Below are 26,601 nucleotides of genomic sequence, written 5' to 3'. Positions count from 1 at the left end.
AACAGTGACGGTACCAACAGACATGCTAACATGGAAGAGGAAAGCCCTTGAGGTCTCAACACTAGACAGAAAACTACAGGCAGCCCAGGGAGGCTGAGAGCAGGAGAAATAGTCTTCCCCCAGGGAACAGCCCCCAAACTGGTTATTCAATACTGAATGGTCAGCCCTGAAATCACATACATATAAGCAACATTCTATGGACTGATCAGGTTGTGTTTACATTTTAGGAGTGTGTGCATGTGCATGTGTTTGTGTGTAACAACAATTAAAGAAAAAGAGGTCATGAGTTTGAGACAGAGCAAGGGGAAGAGGTACATGGAAGGGATTACAGGCAGGAAATTGAAGAGGGAATGATGTAATTATATTTATATATGTATAATATATATATATATATATGCATGTATGCCAGGAGTGGTGTAGTACACTTATAATCCCAGCACTAGGGAGGCAGAGACAGGCAGATTCTTGAGGCTTACCCTCCAACTAGCCTAGCCTATTCGGCAAATTTCACATAAAAGTGAGAGACCTCATTTCAAAAGTCAAGGTGGATGGTACCTTAAGAAAGAAGACAGCTGAAATGGCCCTTTAACTCCCATGTGCACATCTCTACCCGTGACCCAAACACATACATGCACACGTGCATACACATACATGCACACATGCATACACATAGAACAGGAGGAGGTGGGGACCATGGAGATTTGGACCGGGAGCCCAGCCAATCCTGTAGTTAACTTTATCCACTGCTCAGCTCTTTAGCAGCTGCCCTGTTGACTTTGCTAAGAGGGTGGAAGGTCCCTTGCAGACAGACTGCATATGGAATCTTGCCCTGACATGTCTCCCCAGGTGACCTGGGGAACTTGAACACTTTCTTCTTCTTTGCTGTAGCTCAGTTTCCTCATGCGTAACATGGCGACATACATGGAGGAACAGCTGAGAGAATCAAACTCTGAAGCAGGGTGATGGCCGCCATCTATAAAACCCCCCACTAAGCTGTAGATGTCCTCCTCCTAGGCTATGCCCTGCAGGCTCGAACCAGACTCACAAAGCAGGATGAGTCCTTCCATTTGCAAACAAGGAAGGATGTGGAACACTTCAACACAGCATCTGACAGAGTGTGTGTTCAATAATTATTGATTTCTTTCTCCTGTGTGACAGCCGCAAAATTAAAATGGCTATGCTCATAGCCCCAAATGCATTCATTATTAAACAAGACAGAATCAAACATAAATTAAGCAGTCAATTCATAGATAATAGAAAGAAAGGGACAAAAATGGGAGGAAGGAAGTGATAAAGAAAACGACCTGTAAGTTATAAAATAAGCCAGAAACATAGCAAGGATAATCAGGTCAATAAATTGTTCTGCTCGGGATAGTGGCTTCACATAGAACTGACCTTTGATAAATATGGTAGAGAAACGCAATCACTATGTAAATAAAAATGATGCAATAAGCAAATATAGAAAGAAAAATGGGAAACAAAGAAGAAAAAACGCACAGCAGAAAAGCATGTAAGAGTAAGAAATGCAATATAAAAAAAAAAAAAAAAAAAAAAAAAAAAAAAAAAAAAAAAAAAAAAAAAAAAAAAGAAAAAAAAAAAAAAAAAAAATGGGCTTTAGAAATATAAAAGCACAGCAGAAAATTTTATGTTGATCAATTAAAAATGCTAATAACTTTCTGAAAAAAAAACTGATGACAAAATGACTTAAATTAGTACATAACACCGCAAGTCAATAATCTTGGTCATTATTTTTAAGATTTCAAAGACAATCACCTTAGTATACCTATCTATGTAATTTTCCTGTTGAATTCTCTCCAACTTTCAGGGGGTAAACAAGTCCCATATCATTTACAGTTTCAGTTAAGAAAAAAAAAACTGTATTGCTGATTAAGAAGCCAGTGGATTCTTATGTATAACCTGCGAGTAAAGACACATACACAAAAATGTACACATGTGTCCACACGTATACGTGCAAAAATACTGACATCACAAGCCAGACTGACTTAGACTAACTTATTATCATCAAGAAGGAGGTTCCTCAGGAATGAAAAGTGCAAGGATATTTTCATTTCAGGATCTCGAATAACACAAAAAAGCCCAAAGAAGGAAAAATGTGTACTCTTTTGCTAAATGCTATGAAGGCATTTGATAAACATACAACTTTTTACCAAAATAATGGAAGCTATACACAAAAAACAGAAGTTACTAGGTATGGGCAGAATAGACCTGAAGTTCAATCATGAACATCGTTTGTTAAGGATACAGTGGAATTGACTGCATCACTGGTGGGCACAGTATCTCCAACTCCTGTCCCTCGAGTGTCTGCTCCATGCCTCATGCCGGGCTTTAGAACCTCCACCCTGATCAGAGAGGGAAGGTAGGAAGAGGTGTGACGACCATCAGAAGCCTTTCAGGTTGGACATCTGGCTTCCTCGAGAAAAAGGCCCATACAGAACATGTGTAAATGTGGCTGAGATGGTGTAAGCTCTGGGCCTGGGAAAGTCCCAGATTAGCAGGCGGACTTGGCAAACCAGGGCAGTGGGGACGTTATTGTGATAAGATCCTAGAAGAGATTTGTGCTGAACTACCACCAGATGGTGACTCAGACTCAGCTGGCAACCTGGTAGACCTGCAGGCTGTGGAGCCCTGCCTTCCCCACCTGTGAATCAGTAGGTCAGCCAGAGGTAGCATTCGAGACCAACAGTGATCCTGGGGTGACTCTGAGGCCTAGCCAGGGCAAGGAACCAGGCTCAGAGAAATTCAGTGGTATGTTTCAGGTCACTTGGACTCCATGGGTTTCTCTTCCCTTCTCCACACAGCAGTAGCTAGAGTCTTTCCCAGCCTGGAGTATTTGATTCTGTGAGATAACCAGAGCCTCGGAGGGATTAGGTATTCCAAAGGAAGCTGTAGTAGTTAATTTGATATGTCAGCTTAACTGGATCACACGGAGTCATTTATTTGGTAAATATTTTATCTGGGTGTGTCTGTCAAAGAAGGGGTGGGTCGATTGATATTTGAATTTGTGGACTCAGTAAGGAAGGCAGTCTACCCTCTCCAGTGTGGGTGGGCACATCCAATCCTCTCCAACTCATCAGGTACCTGACTATCACAAAGGGGAAAAAGAATTCGCCTGCTCTCAGCTTGAGCTCACAAAATGGTCTCCTGGTTCCAGACTAGGAATCACACTCTGGCTCTCAGGCCAGTGACTTAAGACTTGCTTGTGTCTCTAGGTCGCAGACTACATATCACGGTATTACTTACTCAGCCTCCAGAACTACACAAGCCAATACCTTTCTCCTAGTAAATACATCAACAGGTTATAGATAGGTATATTAATAGGGTTAATATATGAGTACATATTATCAATATGGATGTTCATGAATCATTAATAATATATAATTACACATCAGTGCTATATAGCTATGCATCTACACACCCATATATTATAGATTTTGTTAGGTGTTTGGAAAATCTGAATAATACATAAGCCATCAATAATCATCAGACTAAGTAATTTTCAAATTATGTAATCATAATAACTTTAAGTCTAGACTGTAGGTCCTTTTCTCCAGGCCAAGCTTAGATTACTCTCTGTTATATTAGGAGTATCAGAAACCCATGTAACGCACATCTTGGCAAATATCATCTGCAGTGGCAACACAGAAGCCACTATTGTTGGTCATCTCTAGGGATATCACCCCAGCATGAAAACATTTGCCTCCCAGTATTTTCTTTGAAGACTGCTTATGAATTTCCCACATAGAGTGCTGGTCTTGGGCAAGCAAACACGAATATTAGTTACCTTTGCACAGCCGTGACTAAAATACCTGGGGAAAACATAGAAGAGGAAGGCTTTATTTTAGAACACCGTTTGGGGGTTGGTTCATTGGTGTCCTTAGTTGCAACATCGTGTAGTGAGATGGTCTGTTGGGGGAGGCTGTTCACAGCCTAGTGGATAGGAAACAGAGAGCAGTTAAGGGATGGGAGACCAGGTATAAGTTTCAAAGGCATGCCCGTCAATGACCTACTTCCTCCTCCTAACCTCTTCCTCCTAATGTTTCCAGAATCATCCAAAATGCTGCCATCACCTGGAGACTAAGCATTCGGCACCCACGCCTATGGGAACATTTCATAGTCAATCAGTAACAATTAGGTTCATCATCCTGTCACTCAGCCCTTCCAGATGGTGATGAGGCTTTTGCTTGGACAGGTGGCAATATAATCCCTTTCCTGTTTTTCTGAGAGAATTTTGCTGTGTTGTCATCAAAGATTTTTTTTTTTTTTTTTTTTTTGGCACGTTGGCAACTGGCTGTTGGCACAGTTACTTCCGGTACCTTCTGCTAACTGTTAGGTGACAGAACATCTTTACAATTTACCCTACATTCAGATCTCCATCTTTTTCCCTCCTCTTCTTTTTATGAACAATACATTTTGGTGAGTCACTTCTAGTGAGTGAATGATCCCATCAGAAACCATTCTGACTACATGAAGATATTTCCTGGGCGGGCAAATTCATTGCTGTGAAGTGACTATAGCCTGGGTCTACAATAAAGCTGTGAACTGAACTCCAAGTACCTATTAGAGAATATGCTTTAGACATACTGACCCATTCTTTGGTAGAGGAGTGGATTATTTTTCCCTGAATAGGGTCAAAGATGATATTCCCATTCCTTGGTCTACCACAGTGGTGACAATGTGACAATCTGCCATCTTCAATTCTGTGCTGTTCACTATGATAGCTGTTGATTTAGACCAGCAGTTCTCAACCTGTGGGTTGAAACCCCCTTGGAGGTCACATATCAGATATCTTGCCTATAAGATATTTATGATTCATAACAGTAGCAAAATTATGGATTATGAAGTAGCAATGAAATAGTTTTATGGTTGGAGATCACCACAACATGAGGAACTGTATTAAAGGGTCACAGCATTAGGAAGGTCGAGAACCATTGTTTTGGGCTTAAACAACACTAAAATTTCCTTTTCCCAGTCACAATGACCACGCTTCAAGTACTCAATAGACACATTTGACTGGTGCCCATGGCAGCAAATGGAACAGAGTGAGCACCTCCATCACTGCTGGAAGGGCTACAGGACACTGCTGATGTATTTAGTGAGCATAATATCATCCACCTTACAGCACTTGATGGTAATTAAATGACAAATTGCATGTAAGCACTTAGTATAATACCTCAACTATGTACACACTCAGTAAGTGGGATTTATTACTATTATCCACAGAATAAAAATTCTCCTAAAAGGCGGTCATCTAAGTACCAAGTTTAATTTAGAGAATGCATTACACACACACCCCATGTTTAATTCTTGGCATTATCTCTTACTGAGAGCAGAGGTTATAGGAAACATTAAGAATGATGAATCCTCGAATTCCCTCCCTACAAGGTCACAGGCTACTGCAGAGCCCAAATCGAAGTGAGGAGAGGGGCTGGGCATTCTTTAAAGAGAAACAGAATGGCGGAGCAGTGGTGGCACATGCCTTTAATCCTAGTACTCAGAAGGCAGAGCCAGGCGGATCTCTGTGAGTTCGAGGCCAGCCTGGTCTATAGAGCGAGATCCAGGACGGGCACCAAAACTACACAGAGAAAGCCTGTCTCGAAAAAACAAAGACAAAAATAAAAAAAGGGGAGAGAGAAACAGAATAAGTCAGGCTGTGAGAAACATTCCCCTTCAACGACATCCTAGCAGAAAAACACATTGGATTCCTTGTTAAAGGGAAGGAGAAGAGAGAGGAGAAATGCAGGTGTGATGGTTAATCCTGACTGTTAACTTGATGGGATTTAGGACCACCTGGGAAACAAATCTGTGGGCATATCTGTGAGGGATTTTCTAGATTATGTTAATTGAAGTGGGAAGACCCTCGATGTGGGTGGAGCTATTACGTGGGTTCTAGACTAAACATAAAAGGGAAAGGCTTCTGAGCATCAGCATCACGTCTACTTCCTGACTGTGGACACAATGCCATCAGCCACCTGCCGCCATGCCTTCCTGGCCGTGATGGACAATACCCTTAACCTGTCAGTCAGAAGCAGCTCTTTCTTCCTGAAGCTGCTTCTGTCAGGTATTTTGGACCATCAACAAGAAAAGTAACGAACAGAGTAGGCAAAGGGAGAGAGAGAAAGAGTTATTGGGACATGAAACAACTTTTCTGTGACAGGCCCAGAAAACTGAGCCTGGGTCTCAGGCCTCTGACTTGTAGGTTATTGATGAAGAATAACACCCATGGTGGTTTAGCCACTGCCTAGAGTATGGAGTTTCTCTATTGTCTAGAATGGGCTGGAATATGGAGGTGGGCTACTGAGCCTTAGAGCATGTGAACCAAGCAGACCCATGGAGAAGCAGCAAGCAAGTTGTAGGTGGGGGAGTCGGACTGTGAAAGAGATGGGATATAGAACATGACGAGAAATGTACTTTGCACATCCCTTCCCAGCAGCCACTTAGCCCCTCACAGTGTGCTCTGACCTACATTTCTCCCTGGAAACATTTGCTGATTTTGTCTGAGGGTTGAAACTGGAATTCGTGGACTGTGAAAGCTCAAGAGCATTGAGGGATCAGAGAAACAATAGTTAGCGCTTAGTAAGTACTTACACTGTGCTGGATGCTAAGCAGCATTCAGTTCCTTCTTAAAATAATCATATGTAATATGATACAGACCCAGTTTTCATCCCTACTGCTTTTCATCTATAAAATGGAACAAAGAGATTGTCTAAGAACAGAGACTGACTTTATGGAAGGGTTGGTTCCTGGCTGACCACATGAGATTGGAGGCTAATGGTGCATAAAATATCTGTGGCAACCAACAGCCAAGGATATAACATGTAACGTGAGTTCAGAATGACATTTTATAGGGGACAATATATTGTGAGGCCAGGCATTTAGGTTCTTGGGTTGTCTAGTTGTGTGACTAGACTGATCATTCTATGTTGTTCCTGTTTATATCTGCAGAACTGGATTCATTATAGTTCTTCATGATATTTTAAAAATCAAAGAGCTTAAAATCATAACACTATGTGCATCTTGACCTTATTATGAGGTCTGGGCCAGGTTGGCTGGGCATCTTCTTTCAAGACTATGCATAGTCAGGCTGCAGTTGTCAGAGATGCCAAAGCAGTGAAGAGGTATGTACCTGAGTTTTCTCTTTGCTAGCCTATGTGGGAAATTGGTCAACAAAAGGTTTCTCTTTTGTACATATGAGCTTGAAACCCCAACAAGTTCATTCATTTATTTATTCTTCCATAATCCTAACAAACCCTTATTAGGCATGCACATTAGTTCGTGTGCGTAAAAGTATAGCACATGGCCTTGGGCGTCTTGCTATAACTCTGGGTCCTTCTCTCCCTAACCATGTCAAGCATATCATCTACATGAACCTGTTTTCTTTCTTGTAACATTAAAAACATAAAGGCTGCAAATAAGATAAGCTACATGGAAAGCTTTAGAAAGTATTATATAAGTACAAGTATTGCTAAATTTGGAAAGCGACACACTAAGAAATACGATATTTGAGAATATATTATGAAATGAACACTAACCATTAGTAGACTATGGGTAAGTCCCTGGGTGTGTAAAGACTAGTGGGAGAATGAACATGACTTCTAGCTGCCTCAACTTTGGATTTCTGGTCTGATTCTGATTCTGTTTGAGTCATTTCCACTTGCCTCATTTCTCCTTGATCCCCAAAAACATCACAAGTTGGGATGTTGATGGGATTAGATAATGAGGTACTCTCTCCATCCTTTTTTTTTTTGGTAAATAGCATTTTTATTAAGGAATTTTTTATTCATTTTACATACCAATCACAGATTCCCCTCTCCTTCCTCCTCCTGCCCCTTCTGCCTTCCCCCACAACCCACCCCTCATTCCCTCCTCCAACAAGGCAAGGTCTCCCATGGGGAGTCTACAGAGCCTGGTACATTCAGTAGAGGCAGGTCCAAGCCCCTCCCCTGCATCAAGGCTATGCAAGGTGTCCCATCATAGGTAACAGGAGCTCTCCACCCTTTCTAAACAGGAGTGTTATTAAATTCTCAACACTCTAAGGTCTCAGGTAGACTGCTCAGCACTTTGTGATGGAAACAAAAATACTTCATGAATGAATCTCATCTTTTCAAAACAACAGAGGAGGAAAAAAAGTGACCCTTCAGAATTTCTTTAGAGTTGCCTACCTCCTTAGGTGGCAAAGACAACAATAGAGAGCCATAACTAAGGACCTGCTGCCAAGGCTCATTGGATCAACCACACAAGATTTATTAGTGCACCCAGCTTTCTTGAACTAGCATTGAAACCCTACCTGGTTTCCACTGGCCTTTTCCTTTCACAGAAATATAACTGTTCAGGCTCAGGCAAAAAGCTTTCTCTTCAGAGCTCAGTGTCTTGAGTTCTCTTTCTCATGTGCAGAAAAATCACATAGCCTTGGACAAAATAGACACTGTGGCATCTCCCAAGTCTCCCAACCTCTTCCCAGCATCACCAGAAAACACTGTTCTGTACATGCTAGTCTGGTGTTGCACAAAATGCCCGGTACAGTGCTTGCCAGGTAAGCAGTGCCTGAGAACTGTTCTCAGAATCCAATCACAGACTTTGGATTCTGTTTCCTTGTTTCAGGCTGCCCTGGCAGATTTGGAGGTCTGAGGAGGAAGCACCAGACATCCTAGAGCATTTCCTGTTTAGCTCCTTTGCATTCATAAGAGTCCCGATGAGATCATGAGAAACTTCAGTCCGCTGAAATGTTTCCCACAGAGCTTCGTGCTCTGACATTGAGATAGTTCTCAAAAAAAAAAAAAAAAAAAAAAAAAAAAAAAAAAAAAAAAAAAAAAAAAGCAGGACTCACCCTATTGCAAGGTAGGGTTAGTGACCATCTGCTGAGGTGGGGGGGGGGGGCGGGAGTCAGGGTGATTCAAATGCTGCTCTGCACTACCACTATGATATCATGGAGGATGTCTGAAGTCCTTTTACAAGACTGAGGATGTGATTATAAAAGAAAGGCAAAGCAATTATTTGAATTCATCCTCTAGTCTAAATGACTGACATGATATATTCTTTTTGAGTAAATCCTAGTAGGTAAGAAGAAAGGAGCATAAAGACACTGACACCTGAAGAGACTAAAGGGTGACAACCTGATAGATGGGCTCAATTAAGGAGGTGGAGAGACCCCAGGGACCAAGTAGCACAATCCATGACATGCCATTTTTCTAGTCACAGGACTGAGATGTTTTAATCTGCGGATGAGGTCATTGTTAGAACCGAGTTAGAAGCAGAGGTCCAGGCTCTGGCTCTGAGCACAGAGCCTTCCCATCCCTTGGACTGGACATAAGACTGCTGCATAGAAACCAGATGAATCTTATTTCCTTTCCAGTTTGGTTTGTGGCTGGACTGCCCTCTTTTCCCTAGGAGAGACCATGGCCCACAGCTCCTGGATTGGAGGAGCTTGCTGTGTTCCCAGATGGGGTTCACTCACCTGTGGTCGCTTCCATTCCAGTTTTGAAAGGTGTTTACCCTTCAGCAGCTTCTGGCCTATGGAAGATGCCTCAGCCGGGAACGTATCATCTATAAACAGCTGACCCCGGCTCAGGCACCGATCCCGTAAAGTCCTGAAGTCCTGATTCTTGAACTTGACCACCGAGGTCTCTGTTAGAGGCTCTGGGTTATGTGCCATGACTATTTCTAGGAAGATGTCTGGAATCCTTTCTTTCTGGTGAGGAAAAGAAAAATGATTAGCACCAGAACATTTTGATGCCTCCACTTTCATAAGATCTGAGGCTCAGATCTCTGCTGTCCCTGGCATAGAGCCCTGGGGCGGGCAAGCCCCAACTAAAATTCATCATCCCTACTTCCTGGTTACATTCAACTTGGTATACTGAATTAGCATCTCAGTGTGTTCTTGTGTGCACCAGAGACTATGAGGGGATTTGTTCCTTTAACCAACATTTATTGAGCACTGACCTTGTGCCAGGCTCTCTTCTGAATGTTGGCAATCCAAAGATAAATACACCATGATCTTTGTCCCCTATGGGCTCATTATCAAGTGAGAAAGATGGATTAGACATTTCAACAACCTGCTATCATTTAACAGACACTACTCAATTAAAAATGTGTACAAAGTCTGTGGCCATAAAGAGAAAGCACCATAATCTCGGACAGCCCAGGACAACATATCCATAGGTGGTAACATTTGAATCAGCCCTTGAAGGAAGAAGAATTTACACGATGGAGAAATGGTGGGTAATGCTTTAAGTGTCTGTAGCTGCCCTGAGTAGCAAGTGCACCACAGAAACCCCTGGAAGCTGGCTTGTGAAGTAATAGGGTATGGGAGAATAGGAAGTGACTTGGAGAGTTTAGTGGGTTGGGATTAGAATAGTTAAGTACTTGGAAAAAGCGGCTAGAAAGGCAGATTGGAAAGTCACATTAAGGGTTTTTTATCCTTTTGTTTTTGTTTTGTTTGTTTGTTTGGGGTTTTGACAACCACCTGTAAGCGTGTGTGTGTGTGTGTGTGTGTGTGTGTGTGTGTGTGTGTGTGTGTGTGTGTGTTTGCGCATGATGGGTCCTGATCATATCTGTAGATAGGATGGCACTTCTGGAATAAGTAGGTGGCCTGATGAAGGTGAGGATACATGCAGATTGGAGGAGTCCCCACATCTGCCCTCAGGAGAGACGGTGGTGGAGGCCAAAGATGGTAGAAGGTGGACACGTCTCAGGTCTCGTTTATAGGTAGGACCCATGAATTAATGAATGAATTAAAACAAGGAGGGGAAGGGAGGCAGTGTGGTGAATGGTCACATGGGTTTTAAAGTTTACATTGTACCTTTACCACCTACCCCTTGGGTCTACAATACTGAAATAGTGCCCATGTCTCTGAACAGATCTCTCTACCTATACGGGTCTATTGTACCAAACTTAGAGGGTTTGTGATGATATTAAATAAGATTTGACCTAACCAAGAAGCTGGTATACAGTAGGGGTCATTAAATGTCAATGTCAAACTTCCTTAATACATTGTCAATAGTGGTTTAGGATTCTTGTCCACGCAGCCATACAGGTGTAATGGACGGAATCCAACAACACGTACATTCCATTCACCATCTGTGAATCCAGCTAGTCTGGATCACAGTCCAAAATTCACCTTATTAGTGGGGCGTGAAAACCCCCTGCAGGTCTTAAAGTCCTGCTATGGAAGCTTCTTTGGCAAAGATCTACTTAGGGCACATAAAGTTCCAATGTCCATTATTTCCCACCCACGACTGCTTCACAGTGAAGAAATCAAGCGAGAAAGAATAAGAGAACACGGGGAACTAACTTATAAGGGAATAATATGAGCTGACAGCCAAGACTTGTGAATCCTAGAAAAACATATGCAAACTTAAAATAACTTTGCAATTATCTTGCAGTTACTTGGTAGTAGTATGTGGCAAATTACTGAGATGGTGCAAACTCACAGGCAGCATATCACCAGTTAAGTGTCATTGTATGAGCACATTCAGAGGGAAATTGTACTTATAATTTCTCCCAAATAAGAGATGAATAATTTACATTGGCATTATTCAACTGAGCCCTATAAAACTGGCATTGTTATGGATCAAAAATAATTAAATGGAATCAGATCCATATAGTTTAACTTAAGGTAAAATAATGGTGAAACACAGACTATTTGATTTGTCTTCAGTTAGCATTATACACGTTATTACTTCAATTTTATTCTTGGGGACAAAAACAACACCAAACTATTCTGTACGCCTCACCACCTGCAATGGGGTTTATACAGAGAGCCCACAACAAATTAAACAGTAGTGGCAAAGCCGGAGTAACTGCAAGCTATCATTCAAGAGCAGGAAAACAGTGGTAGAAGCTGCTTGTCAATTCAAGACAATGGCAATGACAGCTGGTAATGAAGAGTTAGGAAATTGTGGGTTTGCCAACTCTGTGTGTGCTCAGGGACCGGGGAACCAACACAGCATTACCCAGCTCCTTCCTCTCCATCAAATACTGAATTGGAATATGTGAAAAAAACTCTAGCAATGACCTAATTTTAGCTTATGAAAACCACACTATAGTTACCCTTAATAACACAATTATGGGATTGCTAGTAAGGAGCCCATAATTGCATGTAAAAATTAAAGTTTAAAAGATCTTGTTTCATTTATTTGTCAGAATCATTCAAAGGTCTTATATGTAGGGAATGAGTCCCTGGCCCATTCTAGAGAGTTCCCATTGCCCACTACTGGGCAGTGAGTTGGCTAGACTTTAGGCATGCCCACTGACGAGTCACTGTCCAGATTTGTAAAATGGAGATAACTTTACACACATAATAGGGTCATTCTGAGACTCAGAAGAAACTATGCCCGTAGAATGCATAACACCATAACTGGTAAGTAGAAAGTGGTCAGTGGGTAATCGTCATTAGTACAATGACCATTATCACTTGAGTATAAATGGGTTATGTAGTGGCCTGACAACATCTAAGGCAAGAACTTCCTGTATTCAAGGGTAGGCTAGGATCAGAGGGGCCTGAAGGATGGGGGTAAAGAAGGTGATCATACCTCTTTTGCTCTTTGTCCTCCACTGTCAGCTCATTCACTTGGCTGTCTAGGCCCAGGAGGGAAGGGAAAATGCTCCAAGGGGCAGTGGTAGATGATGTCTGCGGTTGGAAGAGGTAGGCTACTCCGGGGGAAGCAGTTTTTTCTTTTCCAATCCTGTTTATTTAAAGCAGTATTTCGATGAATTCTTTGGGAATTACATACATATTCACCACCTGTCTTCTCCCAGATCCACCTCTATCTCCCTACTCACTCCATTTTCCTGCCCTTGGTGTCTTTTCTTTTTAAACCCAGAGTCCAATCTGTGCCGCCCAGTCCACTTGGGCGTAGGGCCATCTGCTGCAGCGTGGTTGGCTGACCAGAGGTTCCCTCCTTAATGGAAACTACCTCTCCCTTTCCCAGAAGCTATTACCAATGGTGCCTCAGTCAGGGGTGGGACTTCATGTCCACCTCTGAGGGAGAATCTTGATGGGTAACAGAAAAGACAGACAGGCAGGTTCATTCAGCTAACTGAGACACACTTGTGTCCACACACACATGCAGCACACATACCTCATACTGTGTCTTCTCCTTTCTGGACTGCTCATCTGCAGAACTGGACAGGATGTCACTATTATGTGTCCTAGGAAGGACCGATCAGTTTTCCCACCTGTCACTTTGGAGGGGGCTTTGGGGTCTCGTTCCTGTCCTTTCTTCCCTACTTGCCTCACATTGTAAGGGAAACAAACAGGTGAAGACTCGACTGTCCTAACTTGAGAAAGAGAAAACGTAAGAGAGGAAAGCCCTGCCTGATGCTTGGGCTGGAGTCTGGCTGGCTGCTGGGTCTCTCTTGGGGTACCCAAGAAAATATGGCATAGGGAGGTATGACAATGGTAGAATGGGTAGAAACTGAGAAATCAGGTAAGGGAATGAGTCAGACTTCGGGAAAAATGTGGGGGGCGCTATGAAACCTCCCCTTCTGCTGACCTCTATGAAACAGGCTGAATCCAGACTTCTCTACACTCCTCTGTTGAGGGGGAAAACTGCCTTAGCTTGGGCTGCATAACAAAACACCAGTGGCTGGGCCCACTAGCAACAGATTTTATTGATTCCATCTGGAGGCTTGAAGGGAAGCATGGTTCTGTGTTCTCACTTCCTCTTTATACAAGACCACAGTCTTTTTGTATATGGCCTGTATTCTTGACATAAACTAGTTCCTGATGCTGTCACCTCTAGATGCAGTCACACCAGGGGCTAGGTTTCCTTCATGCCAGTCTGGGTAGGGATGAGGGAACTCAGATCAATCTGCAGCAGTGGTCCACTCACTCCAGTGTGACCCAACAACTCTCCTGGTACTGATTACATAGTCTAAGAAGTTTGTAGATCCAAGGGTACTGGGGAATTAGGAATAATGAGGACCTGGGGGTCTAGGGGAACAGCTGTCAGTGGACATCAGGCGCACCTAACAGTACTGAGCAGACAAATATTTGAATGAATGGAAAGATGGAAAGGCCTCTCTAACAGAATAGCACTGATACTTGTTGACACATGCAACAACATGGATACATCTCAAAAATACATCATTATGCTGAGTGAAACCAGTCAAAAGGAGCACATACCATACAAGGACATTTAGCTAATGTAATTGTGATGGAAATTGGTCAGTGGTCACCCATAAACCGAAGGAGAAGAATGAAGGCATTACAACTTTTGAGGGTGACATTGATGCTCATCTTGAGCCTGGTGAGGAAATCGCATGCGTGGACACCTTCCAATTCCATCAATGTTTGTACTTTAAATATGTACAGTTATGTGTTAGTTGTACCTAAAATTGCTTAAAATTAGGTGCTGTACATAACTTATATAAAATTCATCATTCACTCTCCTTCCCATCTCACACATTATCCTACAACTTACACAGCCATCTCTGCATCGATATTAGATGTTCTCTCCGCTTTAATGAAAAGTTATGCCATAAATATGCCACAAAAATATCTCATCCCAATGTCTCCAGGGTGGAACTCCTCGAGTGGAAGTTTTGAGTGTAGAGGATGTACACATGCAGTCAAACTCAGCTACACTATTTTCCAAAGAAGAGTCTCCACTGCTGTGTATCCTGAGTGATTCTGGGTATTGGCAAGTTACTCATTAGTATCTGGCTAGTGTGAGCAAATAGCAGCTCCTTGTGGTCTTAATTTGTTTCCCTGATTAGTGGTAAGATTGAGCATTTTTCAATATGTTTCTTCTCCATTCATGCTCTCTCCCTTGAGAAATGAATATTCATATCTGATGCACATTTATCTACTGGCTTGTCCTTCTCTCATTGATTTGTAGGACTTCCTTATCTTCTTGGGATATTCATCTTTGATCGGGTATGTATGTTGCGAGTATCTTCATCCAGCTTGTGGCTTTATCTTCTTTCACAGTGTCATTTGAAGAACACAACTATATTCTAATTTACATAAACATATTAAAATATCAGTTTAAATTTTATACAGAACCCAATGCTAACAGTTGTGGGTATTTATAAGAAACTGTGTGTGCTTTTCTCCTTTTTTTTTTGTTTGTTTAAAGTTAATTTTTAATTAACACTACAATTTTTCTGATTTAAGGATTTTTATAGCTCGATGGCAACTTTAACAAGTCTGATAGAAAAAAATTGAAATAGACTCACAAGAAACATTTTGAGTATTTAATAAATAATGCTGGAGGAAGTGTGTGTGTGTGTGTGTGTGTGTGTGTGTGTGTGTGTGTGTGTGGTGTTCCTGTCTTTAAAAACAATTTTTTGATAAAAATCTCCTATTACTCTGCACATGTAAGGTGGTAACTGCAGACTAGCTTGGGCAGATTGTGCATCCTGCCAGAAGGAAGCACTGTGCAGTGTATCACATTGAGGCAGAACATAGCACAGTAAACAGAATTCATCGCTCACATTTTGACCCAGAGATGCAGTAAGGGGGTCCGGATTACCTGGGAATCATTGTACTGTAATGTAATGGTCATCAAATTATGTTCCTTGCCCCGTCCTGCTCGGCATGTCTACCTCAGTCACCATAGAAAGGTGTTGAGATTCAAATGAAGATCCTTTGCAACTTCCCCCATCATGTTTAATAGTGGAAATCAAGGAGAACCACAACCCAAGAGCTGACAGAATCAAAGCTCTAAATGACCTCAGAACTAAGAGGATGAAGTGTGACCTGGACCACCACGAAACTGTCTTTGCATATGAAGACGAACTGTGCACATTCAAAGAGAGCAGGGCCAGAGTTAGCATGACTTCATTTTGAAAATACTCTGGGCATTTGACCATGCTCCGATAAGTATATGGGCAACACAAATTGGACTTGGTATATTTTTTCTTCTTTCTTGGGGGGTGCGGTGGGGTGGGAGAACACACTGGTTGGGGGATAGACCTGGGAGGACTGGGAAGCAAGTGTGATTGGGGTGCATTGTATGAAATTCCCAAATAATCATAAAAATATTGTGTTGGGGGAAAAAAAAGAAAAAAAAAACACTCTGTATATCTAACGTCCTGCTTAAAATGGAGCAAAACTATGTGTGGGGTCTGAATAGCTTCAAAGGCAATGTCTAGATAGAATGGCTGTAGTCTTGTATATTAAGCTGTTCTTGGCTTACTGGAGTATTAAATTTGTGGCTTCAGTACTACGGGCTGCATTCCAAGGGGCCCATTGCTGTGCTCTCTTTCTCTCTATTGTGTCCAAACAAGAGTAGAATTTGGCCAGGGAGGACAGTACTCCACTTGCAGGCAGGCTTTTTGCTATGTTGTTAGTTATACCCACCTGGAGCAGTGGGTGACTGTACTGAATTTGTACAAACAAGATATACAGGCTGGAGGCAGTCTGGTCAAGCAGACAGGGGAACCTAGAGACCATGATCAGTATCTAAATAAGTTTCCTGGGAGGGAGGGCACAGAAACGTCATTGTTCCCAGCCCCTGTCTGTATCCTGATTCCCAAGCCTTTCAGAACACGGCTGTTCTGGGAAGGCAGAAGTTTGACCATCTCTGGACCCTAAACAGCTGCTGGGTTCTTGTCCTCTCTGGTCTGAGACAGCCGTTGTTGGAATCATCTGGCCACATCACAGAAGCCAGGCTAACAGGCCTGATTTTAACATATATTCTTTCTCTTGGTTCTGTTACCCTAGAGAACTCTGACTAACACACCATCACATACAACACAGGAATCACTAGACACATGTGGCCCTTGAGTTCTTCGTTATAAGGCAAGTGACTGACTTTTAATCTGACCCCATTCTAGTTCATTTACATTTAAATTGCATTTAACTGTACCCGATCTCTGTGCAACTAGTGGCCGCCTTACCAGGGCAGCACCAAGGAAAAGACCCGCTCATGACACGAAGTGCCATGGAACAAGGAGGAACATGACAGCATTCCAGTCGGACTCATCAAGCAGAGGAGCGGATGACTGCAGAAGGATGCAGAAGAATCTTCGCAGCCTGCAGATCTCTTTCAACTTTGGCCCGCTGGGCGCTCTCCACTCAATTACTTTTCTCCAGCATCCAATTTTCCTACCGCGGACTCACTCAGTCACTTTCTTCCAATGACAGGCCCAGGAAAGCAGCTCCCCCTCCTTCCCCCGAGGCCTTATAGTGACAGGTGCCTGAGCTGTCCTGGTGTCCCTGCCTACAGGAAGTACTTGGAATATTCAAGCCATAAAGGGTGAGTTCGTTTGCAATTTTTTTTTTTTCCAAGTCAGGTAAGAAACAGGAAGGAGTGTTCAATTGCTGCTGGCCCGGGAGTGATGCACACAGCCCTCTCCTGGCCGGTGTTTTTTAGAACAATGGAAATAAATCTGATGTAATGTAGCAGAACATGACAAGGGACGGCTTTCCCCTTAACAAATACTCATTTGAAATGGTGCCCAAACCCTGCACGAGGAGCGATCTATTTCCCCACAACAGTGTTACAGCAAAACCCATTACTAATTCCACAACTCAAATTAAAACTAACAGAGCTTGAAGGCTGGGCCTGACACCCTCTCTGCTGACAAGGAACAAGGAAGGGTGGGGGAAGGGAGCCTGCTCGCTCTCATGTGTATGTGTTTAATTACACTGTTTAACACACGGAGGATAATTTAGTCACCGGAGTGGAGAAAATAAGGCACTTAACTGCTCTCTGGCGGAAAAACACCCGGTGCAAACCACTTTTAGCTATATGCCACCTTGACATACCTCGGAGCTTTAGGGAGAGGGAGAGAGGGAAAGAGGGAGAGAGGGAGAGATGGAGGGAAGAAGAGAGAGGGGCCAGTGAGACGGAGCAAGGGAGAGGGAGAACGGGGGACCGTGGAAGACAGGGGAAGAGTAAGGAGGGGAGGAAGGGAGGGAGGGAGAAACTGGACGCAAAGGCAAGTGGAGAGAGAAGCAGCCGGGGCAGTGAAATAGGAGGAGAGAAAGAGGCCCTTGGACATAGGCTTAGCTGCTATTAGTGGAGGGAACAGAACTGTTCTCAAGGAGAGCTTGAGGGAGATGGTGCCAGTGTGGGAAGGGGCACTGATGACAGGTCTTGAAGATGGGGCTAAACTCCTAGGTGAGTGCTGATCCTGAGTTATGTTCGTGCTTCCGACACCTCAGGGAGTTCCCAGCCATTTGTAGTCTAAAAGCCACGGATGGGGGTTACATCTACCAGAAAGGCAGGTCTCAGAGGAAGACTCTCGGAGCTTCTTTTCCTGCTGCTGTGTGAATACTTTGACAAAAGCAACCTAAGAGAGAAGGGGGCTGGCTGCTTTAGCTCACAGTTCAAGGTACCGGCAATCACGGCAGGTAACTCAAGGTGGCAGGAGACTGGTATAGAAGGGAACATGCCTGTACTCAGTTTGCCGTCTCCACTTTATACAGTGTAGGATTCCCCTGCTAGGGAATGGCGCCACCCACAGTTTAAATGGGCTTTCCTATATCAATTAATGTGATCACGATAATCCCTCACAGGTCTGCCCAGGATCTTATCCCTTAGTCCATTACAGATCCGGTCAAGCTGAAAAGCGAGAGTTATCGTCACAAAGACGGCAGTGTGTTCCACTTTCCAGAGGAGGTGGAACTGAGGCTCAAAGTCAAGTGGGAGAAGTCGAGCGACACTTAGAGGCTTCTGCACTACCCCTGGCTTCGGAGCTGGAAGTCTGGCCTGCAGTCACACATGGTGCCTGTCCATTCCCCTTCTGCTTAATCAGGGCTGAAAGGGATGGGAGTAAGCAAGCGTCTGCCATCCTCCGAGACAATCTCTAATCCACCAACTGGCCACGGGAGTGGGAGACATGAAAGAAGTCTTTCTCCATGCTCAGATTTAGAAGCAGTGGAGCATCTCAGCTCTGTAGCAGGTGCCAGAGAAGTGAGTGCTCAGAATAGAACTACCCATTGCAAGCCAATGACTGGGTTTAGCCTCCATGCTGGCTGCCAGGGAGAATGACAGCTTGGCATGAGCATAGTATAGAAGATACTTTCTGTGGGTCAGCAGACATGGCAGCCACACCACTCTCTTTCCCACTGCCCTGGCATGTGAACGGTGCCTCCCAGCCTCCCATCTTCACAAGCCTCAGGAAGCTCATAGATCTTAACTGATGGGAACATCTCGGGAAATCCCAGGTGACAGAAAGAACAGAAAGGATCTATGTAAATCCTCTGATCTCAGCTACAGCACTGCCTCCGCTAGCCTCAATTTTTCCCTTTGGAAGATTTTAAGCAAGTTGGAATTTCTCTTCTAAGTTTCTTTCCTCCCCCTCTTTTTAAATGTATGCTCTGTGTTTTTGGTGTTAAGAATACATAACACATGGGCTCTTACATACCCTAAATATTACCAGGCAGTAAGGTTGAGATCCTTTTTACTCTGTTTAAGTTTGTGTCCCAACACCCGCAAGGAAAGGACATTTGTCTTGGTGTCTCTCCTCTCTCCAAAGGTCTCTGATAAATATCACTCCATTAAGAAACACACCTAGAAAGCTCGTGGGCAGACTGCTAGCTGTAGTCTATTAACAAGGTAGAATATTCTTTTGGGATGCTACAGCTGGATGCATCTCAGAAACACTGTACAGTATTTGCTATGTTCCTTGATCTCTGGGCATAGATTTTTTTTCTTTCACCTATGAAGAAAGCTTGTGCTTCACACTCAAACTTAGCTAATTCCAGTTTTCTCTTAAGCATGTCAGGAAGTCTTAGGAAGTTGGTGCTGGGCATGTACTAAGCTAAAATACGGGGCCATGATAAGTGAGATTCTGTGTTAGAACCAAGCTCCCTCGGAAGGACCTAGACTCCCCTCCTGATCACTTCCCAAAGGCCAAATCAGACAACCCCAGGCTCAGAGTCTTTCTTCCCTTTCCAAAAGAAAAAAAAAATTAGGGAAGTTAAGGTCACCTTTAGATAATCCATTTATTCTTAAAAGATCACCTTTGGGCTTTTCCTTTTAGTCTTTGATTGACATGAAATAAAGAGCAGATAGATGAGACGGGTAGACAAAGGCAGGGAGAACACACAAGAACAAGAACGGCATGGAGACTGAGGCAGAAACGGGCCAGAGACAGGAAAGAAGTCGGAGACAGCCACTTGGTGGGAAAGGGACTATGGAGAAGAGACCTAAGGCGTGCAGTGTCAAGATGCAAGGAGGGACAGAATCTACCTGGGGAAGGCATTCTCCCCTGATTCTAGTAGCTCACAGTGTTGAAGCTGTTCAATGCCAGGGTCCCCCATCTCTCCAGAGTGAGCATTCACGTACAGCCAGAAAAACGTGCATTTGTTGTGACCCGTCTCTAGACGGAGCTCTTGAAGACAGTCCCTGCCCCTTTATCTCTGCTTCTAGCTTCAACATGGGGGAGGAGAAAGGTCAGTCGAGTTAGACAGTATGGACGCCTTCCCTGTTGGCTTGACATACTAACTTTTGACCTGGCTATCTTGGGCATCTGAGGTCAGCGTTAATCTCACAAATGTGTGTCAGAGTCCTAGACTGGAGGCCCGGCCCAACTCTAACTCCATCAGTGGCCCCTCCCAACATAATATGGGAGTGGTGGGGATGAAGAGGAGGAGTAAGCGGTACCAACAGCCAAGGAGCACTTTGACCACGGGGACCATTCCCATTTCCTGAGAAGCAATCTGGGACACCTGATGATGGTCCCAGGTTCTAAAGCCAAGTTTCCAAGTAGATAAGGTCACATTTCGGGAGTCGGGGACAGGATGTGGATCAATGGGAGGACTACATTCTTCAGAAAACAAAACTTGTACATTCAATGTGCCAAAGAGCAGTCCAAAAGAGAATGGAATTAGAACACAAACCTGTGTATGTAAATATGAGTGTGAACGTATTAAGGAGTAAGGGAGGCAGAGCCCAGCAAGCTCGGAAGGGTGACGAAGCCCCCCAGGCGTCTTAATGCCTTTCTCCATCCACTCACATTCCTCAGACCCTAGATTTCCAAGTGGGGCCAGGAAACTTGTGAGAAGAACTGTGTCTAAGAAGGAAAGACAGTAATAGAAAGAAAGGAACGCTTTGAGAGGCTGCAGATGCAAAGGGAGAGGGCTGGTATGGGCAGGCCAGCCCCCATGAATATGGACAGGCATTGAAACCTCTCTCTGAGGTGGCAATGTTGTCAATCAAGACCTCTTCTGTTGCTTGAACCCCCTTTCAAAACACCTGAGGTTGACCGGGAGTTATTGGGGGCCCTGTGCCCTTCTGGAGAAAGCAATCTCACTGAGTGGGCAGGTAGGGTTCATACACAGGTCCAACAGAGACACTGGTACTAGAATAGGGCTAGCCCTGATATTATTCATGTACCCCGCAGCCTAACAGATCACCCGGACATCTGCGATATTATACAATATTCTTTTCGTGTATGACTCCACCAGATGGGCAGCTAGTGGGACAAACTTGCTTTGTACCCTACACCAGTTCTTTGAAAAGTTGGACCCATTACTGGCTATAAGCAATAAATATAGATTTAAACAAAAGAGGACAATTAGACTGTCTTGGAGGCAATGCAGGAGCGGGATGAATCGGTTCACAGCTGCTTTTGAACACATCGAGGTTACAGAAGGCTGGGAGGCCCTCCGCACATCTCACATGCAACTGTCTTCATCATTAAGATGAGGAACCAGGCCCCACTGAACTCTCCCAGCTGTTTACTGAGAGATTCAGCTTTGCAGGTTGATGAACTTTCTACATATCGCTCGGTTTTTCATTATATTGAAGAATTTTTCTGCAAAAAAAAAAAAAAAAAAAATCCACGCAAAAGGAAAAAAAATAGAACAGAGTAAAGTCCCTTGAGAATTCAGAGAACGAGGCAGGAGATGAAGGTCCACTCACAACTGCCATGATCAAAAGGAGCATTTCCTGTGGGCATTCAGTAGAGGAAGAGGTGATGGCTTCTATGTCTTTCTTCTGACCTCTTCATAGCCTTTATATGCAGATTTGAATCATAACCCACCAAGTAACGGGAAGGCAGTAGGAAACATTAGCCAGATGTTGGCGTCAATCCTTTACACCAAGGAACCCCACACTAGAGCTCTCAGAAGTCAAGTACTGTTTTGTCTCCAGTTCTTCCAGCTTCATCTATCTTCTGGGTGTCTTAGTCTCCTTTTCTTCCTTCCTTCCTCCCTCCCTCCCTCCCTCCCTCCCTCCCTCCCTCCCTCCCTTCCTTCCTTCCTTCCTTCCCTCCCTCCCTCTCTCCCTCTTTCCTTCCTTCCTTTTTCCCTCCCTCCCTCCCTCCTTTCTTCCTCCCTTCTTTCCTTCTCTTTCCCTCCCTCTCTCCTTTCTCTTCCTTCATTCCTTCCCCTCTCTATTCTATCTTCCTCTCCTTCCTTTTTTCCTTTCTTGTTTGTTATTATTTGCTTGCTGTTTTTCACTCTATGGACTGTGTTTTAGGCAGAACTGTTCTAGAGGTAGAGATGAAGCTGGGCATTTGCTCAGTTGGTAGAGTGCTTGCCTACCACGTACAATGTCCTAGGTAAACTTAGCATGGTGGTGTTTTCTGTAATCCCAGCACTCAGGACATGTAAGAGGATCAGATATTCAAGGTCACCTTCAAGTACATAACAAGAGTCTGAGCTCCACAAGAGTCGGTCTCAAGGGGGTGGGTAGCAGAGTCCTGGGCAAGGCAGAGAAGCCACACTCTACTCTGGGCTTCTTAGAGTCCCAGGCTTTCTTCGGCCCACCAGTGGCTTGCTGCATGTTATACCGTGTGAAGTTTCAGAACTTTGGTATGGCTCCTTACAAACATTCAAGACATGGGGTGGGCCAGGCCATCTGAAACCCTCATGGTTCTCTCAGGGGTAAAAGAGGTGTCTCCTAGAAAACACTAGTATATTACATTGTGTCAAGAAAATTGATAATTAATAAAATACTAAAATGATTATTTGGTCCTCTTTGAACCTATATTTTGTCTCAGGTTCCTTCAGACTCACCTATCTCTTGGGATTCTTAGTCTCTGTCTCTGTCTCTCTCTGTCTCTGTCTCTCTCCCCCCTCCCTCCTTTTTTCTTCCCTATTTACTTTTTTGTTCACTTGTCTGATTTTTGTTTGTTTTGTCTGGAGACATCTCATGTAGCTCAGGCTGGCCTCGAAGTCACCATCTCAATGAAGATGGCGCATTTCAGGCATGTGCCTCCATGCCTAGTAGGAATAGTTAGTGTTAACTGGAATGTTGAGAAGAGCTTATCACCACCAGGGAGATGGGCCCTAGGTATGTCTAGGGGGGATTATCTTGACTACCTTCACTGAAGTAAGAAGATCCACCCACTGTGGGTGAAAAGATTCCCCAAGTGGAGGATCTGGACTGTACAAGAGTTGAGGCAGTAAGCTGAACACGAACACACACGCATTCACTGTTCTCATTTCTTGACTGTAGACATGATGTGAATCATTGTCTCAAGTTCTTGCTGCTGTGACTTCTTCCACAGTGATGGACAGTAACCTTGAACTGTGATCTAAAAATAAATCCTTTCCCACCACAAGTTGCCCTGGCTGGAGTATTTTCTCACAGCAACAAAAAAGAAACTAAGATGCTCAGCCTCTCGGTTTCCTCAATACTCCAGACAAGGAAGCACCTTTGCCAACTGCTCCAGGACTCGGGTGAGGTGCCAGACCTCAGAGACCGGACATAGGTGTCTCAGTGTGGTCCAGTGAACCAGATAACACAGCCAGGAGTTCAGGAGAGCAAGTCCATCTGAACAAGGAAAACGAGGGAGCCAGAATGTGTGTTGTGGCACTTCTCGTCTCTGTGCAAAGACAAGATGACAGCCAGTCTGGAGCTAAGCGTCTGGGCCATGTCTCTCTGGAAAAGAGAGGCCAGATGGGTGACTTCCTATTGTTCCCCATCACTCTCTTATTACTTCCCATTTCCTGCACTCTTGCTTCACTCTCTTATTACTTCCCATTTCCCGCACTCTTGCTGCCCTGGATGGTAGCTCCTCATGTGTTAGTATTGGAACACTTAATCTTTCCAGTAGCCATGTAACAGGGGGCTAAGGATAAAGTACCATCACTAACAAGGACTCAGCTTTCTTGAGCAATAACCACATTCCATACACTGCTAAGTCCTTTGTATTTACCGTCTCATCTAACCTTTCCATCTTGAGAGGAATGACCTATGGCTACCACATCTTAGTGAAGAGGAAATGGGGGCACTTCCAACAGATAAGTTAGTAAAGGATAGATACATTCCACTGTGCGCTGCCTCCCAGCACCTTCTCTTCGGAGGTGTTTGCCTAAGAGGGTCACTAAACACAACCAAAGAACCAGGGAGCAAAACAAAGTGTGACAGAACTCTAGCTCCATCATTGGCATTTAGCAAGAGCTTAACAGTCACCTTCTCCATCTGCAAATTGGAAATAATGAACTCACGTGACTTATGATACCTGCCCATTACAAAAATAGCACATTGTTATATCTCATCACTTCACATAGCAATCAGCAAGCCCTTGTACAGTTACCATGCCTCACCCCCACCCCCACCCCCCATCCCCCGGAGAAAGCAGTGGGGTCAAGCTAAGTCCACAGTAGGGAAATTCAAGAAAGTGTTCTGACTGAATATCCAGTCAATGCCTCTTGGGGGTAAACAGAGGTCTACCTGTCATTTGTGACTGAATTCTAAGCACAAAGGGAAATACGCCTTTGTTCTAAGCTGGGAAGCTTGGGGTTCACCTACCCAACAGTATCACATCTCCAAGACAGGATAACGTCAGCAACCACAGAGGCACTCATGTGACCATGACGTGACAGGAGGTTATGGAAGCTACCTGAACCGCTACAGTGGCAGTGACCTGCCCTTTGTGTTGAGCTAAATTTTTTTTTCAACTTTATTCTTGTAGCTATTACACCAGATTACTAGAAAACAGTGTCTAAGTTCCATGCTTCCCTTTAATGGATATCTATTAAATACCTACTCTGCCAGATCTATGAATCAGTGGACATAGAAGTCACGATTACTCAGCTGGACATATTGCTCAGTTGGTAAAAATACTTGCTACACAAGCGTGAGGACCCAACTTTGATTCTCAGCAACTATGTAGGAAGTTGGGCATGGTGGCACACATATCCCAGCAGAGATTAGGGACAGGCAGGTCCCTGGGGCTCACTGGCCAGTCAGTCTAGCAGGAGCATTGAGTCTTGGGTCCCAGTGACCCTGATTCACAAAACAAAGTAGGTGACTCCTGGAGTGGCACCCAAGGTTGGTCTCTGGCCTGTACATGCATGCACATGCACGCACACACACACACACACACACACACACACACACACACACACACACACACACAAAGACAGATAAAAAAGAAATCACAATTCCTGTCACCCGAGTGTTCCTGTGGCCAACAATGACCTCAAGGTTGTGGCCCTGAACGAATAGAAAGCAAAGATGACTAGATGACTTAGACACTTGCTCTACGTGAACCAGGACAAAATTGTGATAAGCTTCTCCGCAAAACTCAACCCGTGTTTGTCGCCAATACTACCTTTTTAAAATTGAAAATAGGCATTTTTACATACAATATATTCTGATCACGATTCCCCCTCTCTCTGACTCTTTCCTCTGAAAGCATCCATCTCCTTGGACCAGGTACCCAGGAAAGGCATGGTTTTCAGAGTCCCTCCATCCTGCATCGTAGCCCTGGGGCAGGACCCAGGACCAGCATCACAAGGAAGGTTTCTGGGAAAACACATCGGCTCACTGATCGCAGGACGATTATCTAGGTCCGGAGCCCGAGAGGTCGCTGCTTGCACCCTCACCTGTGTCCTCTGCAGGGGCATCCAGTAGAGGGAGCACTGTGGGCAGTATTCCTGCAGGAACCCCCGGGGATGAATCAGTCGCACAGGCTGAGCAGCAGCGGTCTTGAGGGTTGGAGAGTGGCAGAGGGGACGATGGAGGAGAGGGCTGTCGCCTTGGAGGAAATACAAGAGAACTGGAGGAGTCAGGCAGGCTCTGCTTACCTCTCCCTTCTCAGGTGCTTCCTTATATGGGTACAGCAGGTACTGCAGCCCCACCTTAGTTAAACAGTAATTCCAGCCTTGGCCCCAGAGAGACAGAGACGGACACACAGAGAGAGGTGAATAGGCTCTCAACAGTGAGATCTCCAGATTCCCCCCGCTCCCAGTCACCTCCACCCCCCGGCCCCGACTCACTTTGGACACACTAGCTGCTGATTTCTCACCTGCCTTCCTTGGATTTTTCCTTGTGTTCAGGTATTTCCTCGCCTTCATCTTTACTTTGTTTCTGGGACCTGGCGATTTTACAAAACCAGGGAGGCAGCTCTTCCCGCCTCACCCTCATCCCGGAAGCTCAAGTATCTTGTCTTCCCTGCCAGGCGTGGTCACTCAGAGCAAGTCACATCTCATGTTCCTTCTGCCGAAGAACACATTTTCTTTTGACACATAAATTTCAGAATACATTAACCCCTGGGCATGGTGAGGCCCGCAGAATGGACTCCGCATCATCTCTGCCTAATGGAGTGTGGGGAAATAGATGGGGCCCGTGACGCCCATGCCTCCTGGTTGAAGAACCCCGACACTGTGGTTCAGCCTGGGTTATAGGAAGTGATGGAAAAAACGGGCAAAGCAGGACAGATGTGGAAATC

The 26,601-nt window shown here is 44.3% G+C and overlaps 1 protein-coding gene across 1 annotated transcript in view; it reads right to left on the bottom strand.

The window, feature by feature from the left end:
- Capn13 (calpain 13) overlaps nucleotides 1–9,761 on the bottom strand; it is a 60,942-nt gene extending 51,181 nt beyond the window's left edge. Inside the window, exons 1-2 of the mRNA XM_037198051.1 lie at nucleotides 9,469–9,761; nucleotides 5,919–5,935 (exon numbers count right to left, since the gene is read on the bottom strand). Of these exons, the coding sequence (XP_037053946.1) occupies nucleotides 5,919–5,935; nucleotides 9,469–9,670 (219 nt within the window). The 5' untranslated portion in view covers nucleotides 9,671–9,761. The remainder of the gene's footprint in view (nucleotides 1–5,918; nucleotides 5,936–9,468) is intronic.
- Between the last annotated feature and the right edge of the window lie 16,840 nt (nucleotides 9,762–26,601).

The sequence above is a fragment of the Peromyscus leucopus genome, chromosome 22 (assembly GCF_004664715.2).
Source record: "Peromyscus leucopus breed LL Stock chromosome 22, UCI_PerLeu_2.1, whole genome shotgun sequence".
Classification (NCBI taxonomy): domain Eukaryota; kingdom Metazoa; phylum Chordata; class Mammalia; order Rodentia; family Cricetidae; genus Peromyscus; species Peromyscus leucopus.
Note: the sequence above shows the minus strand (reverse complement) of the source record. Positions and strands in the feature narration are given on the sequence as shown.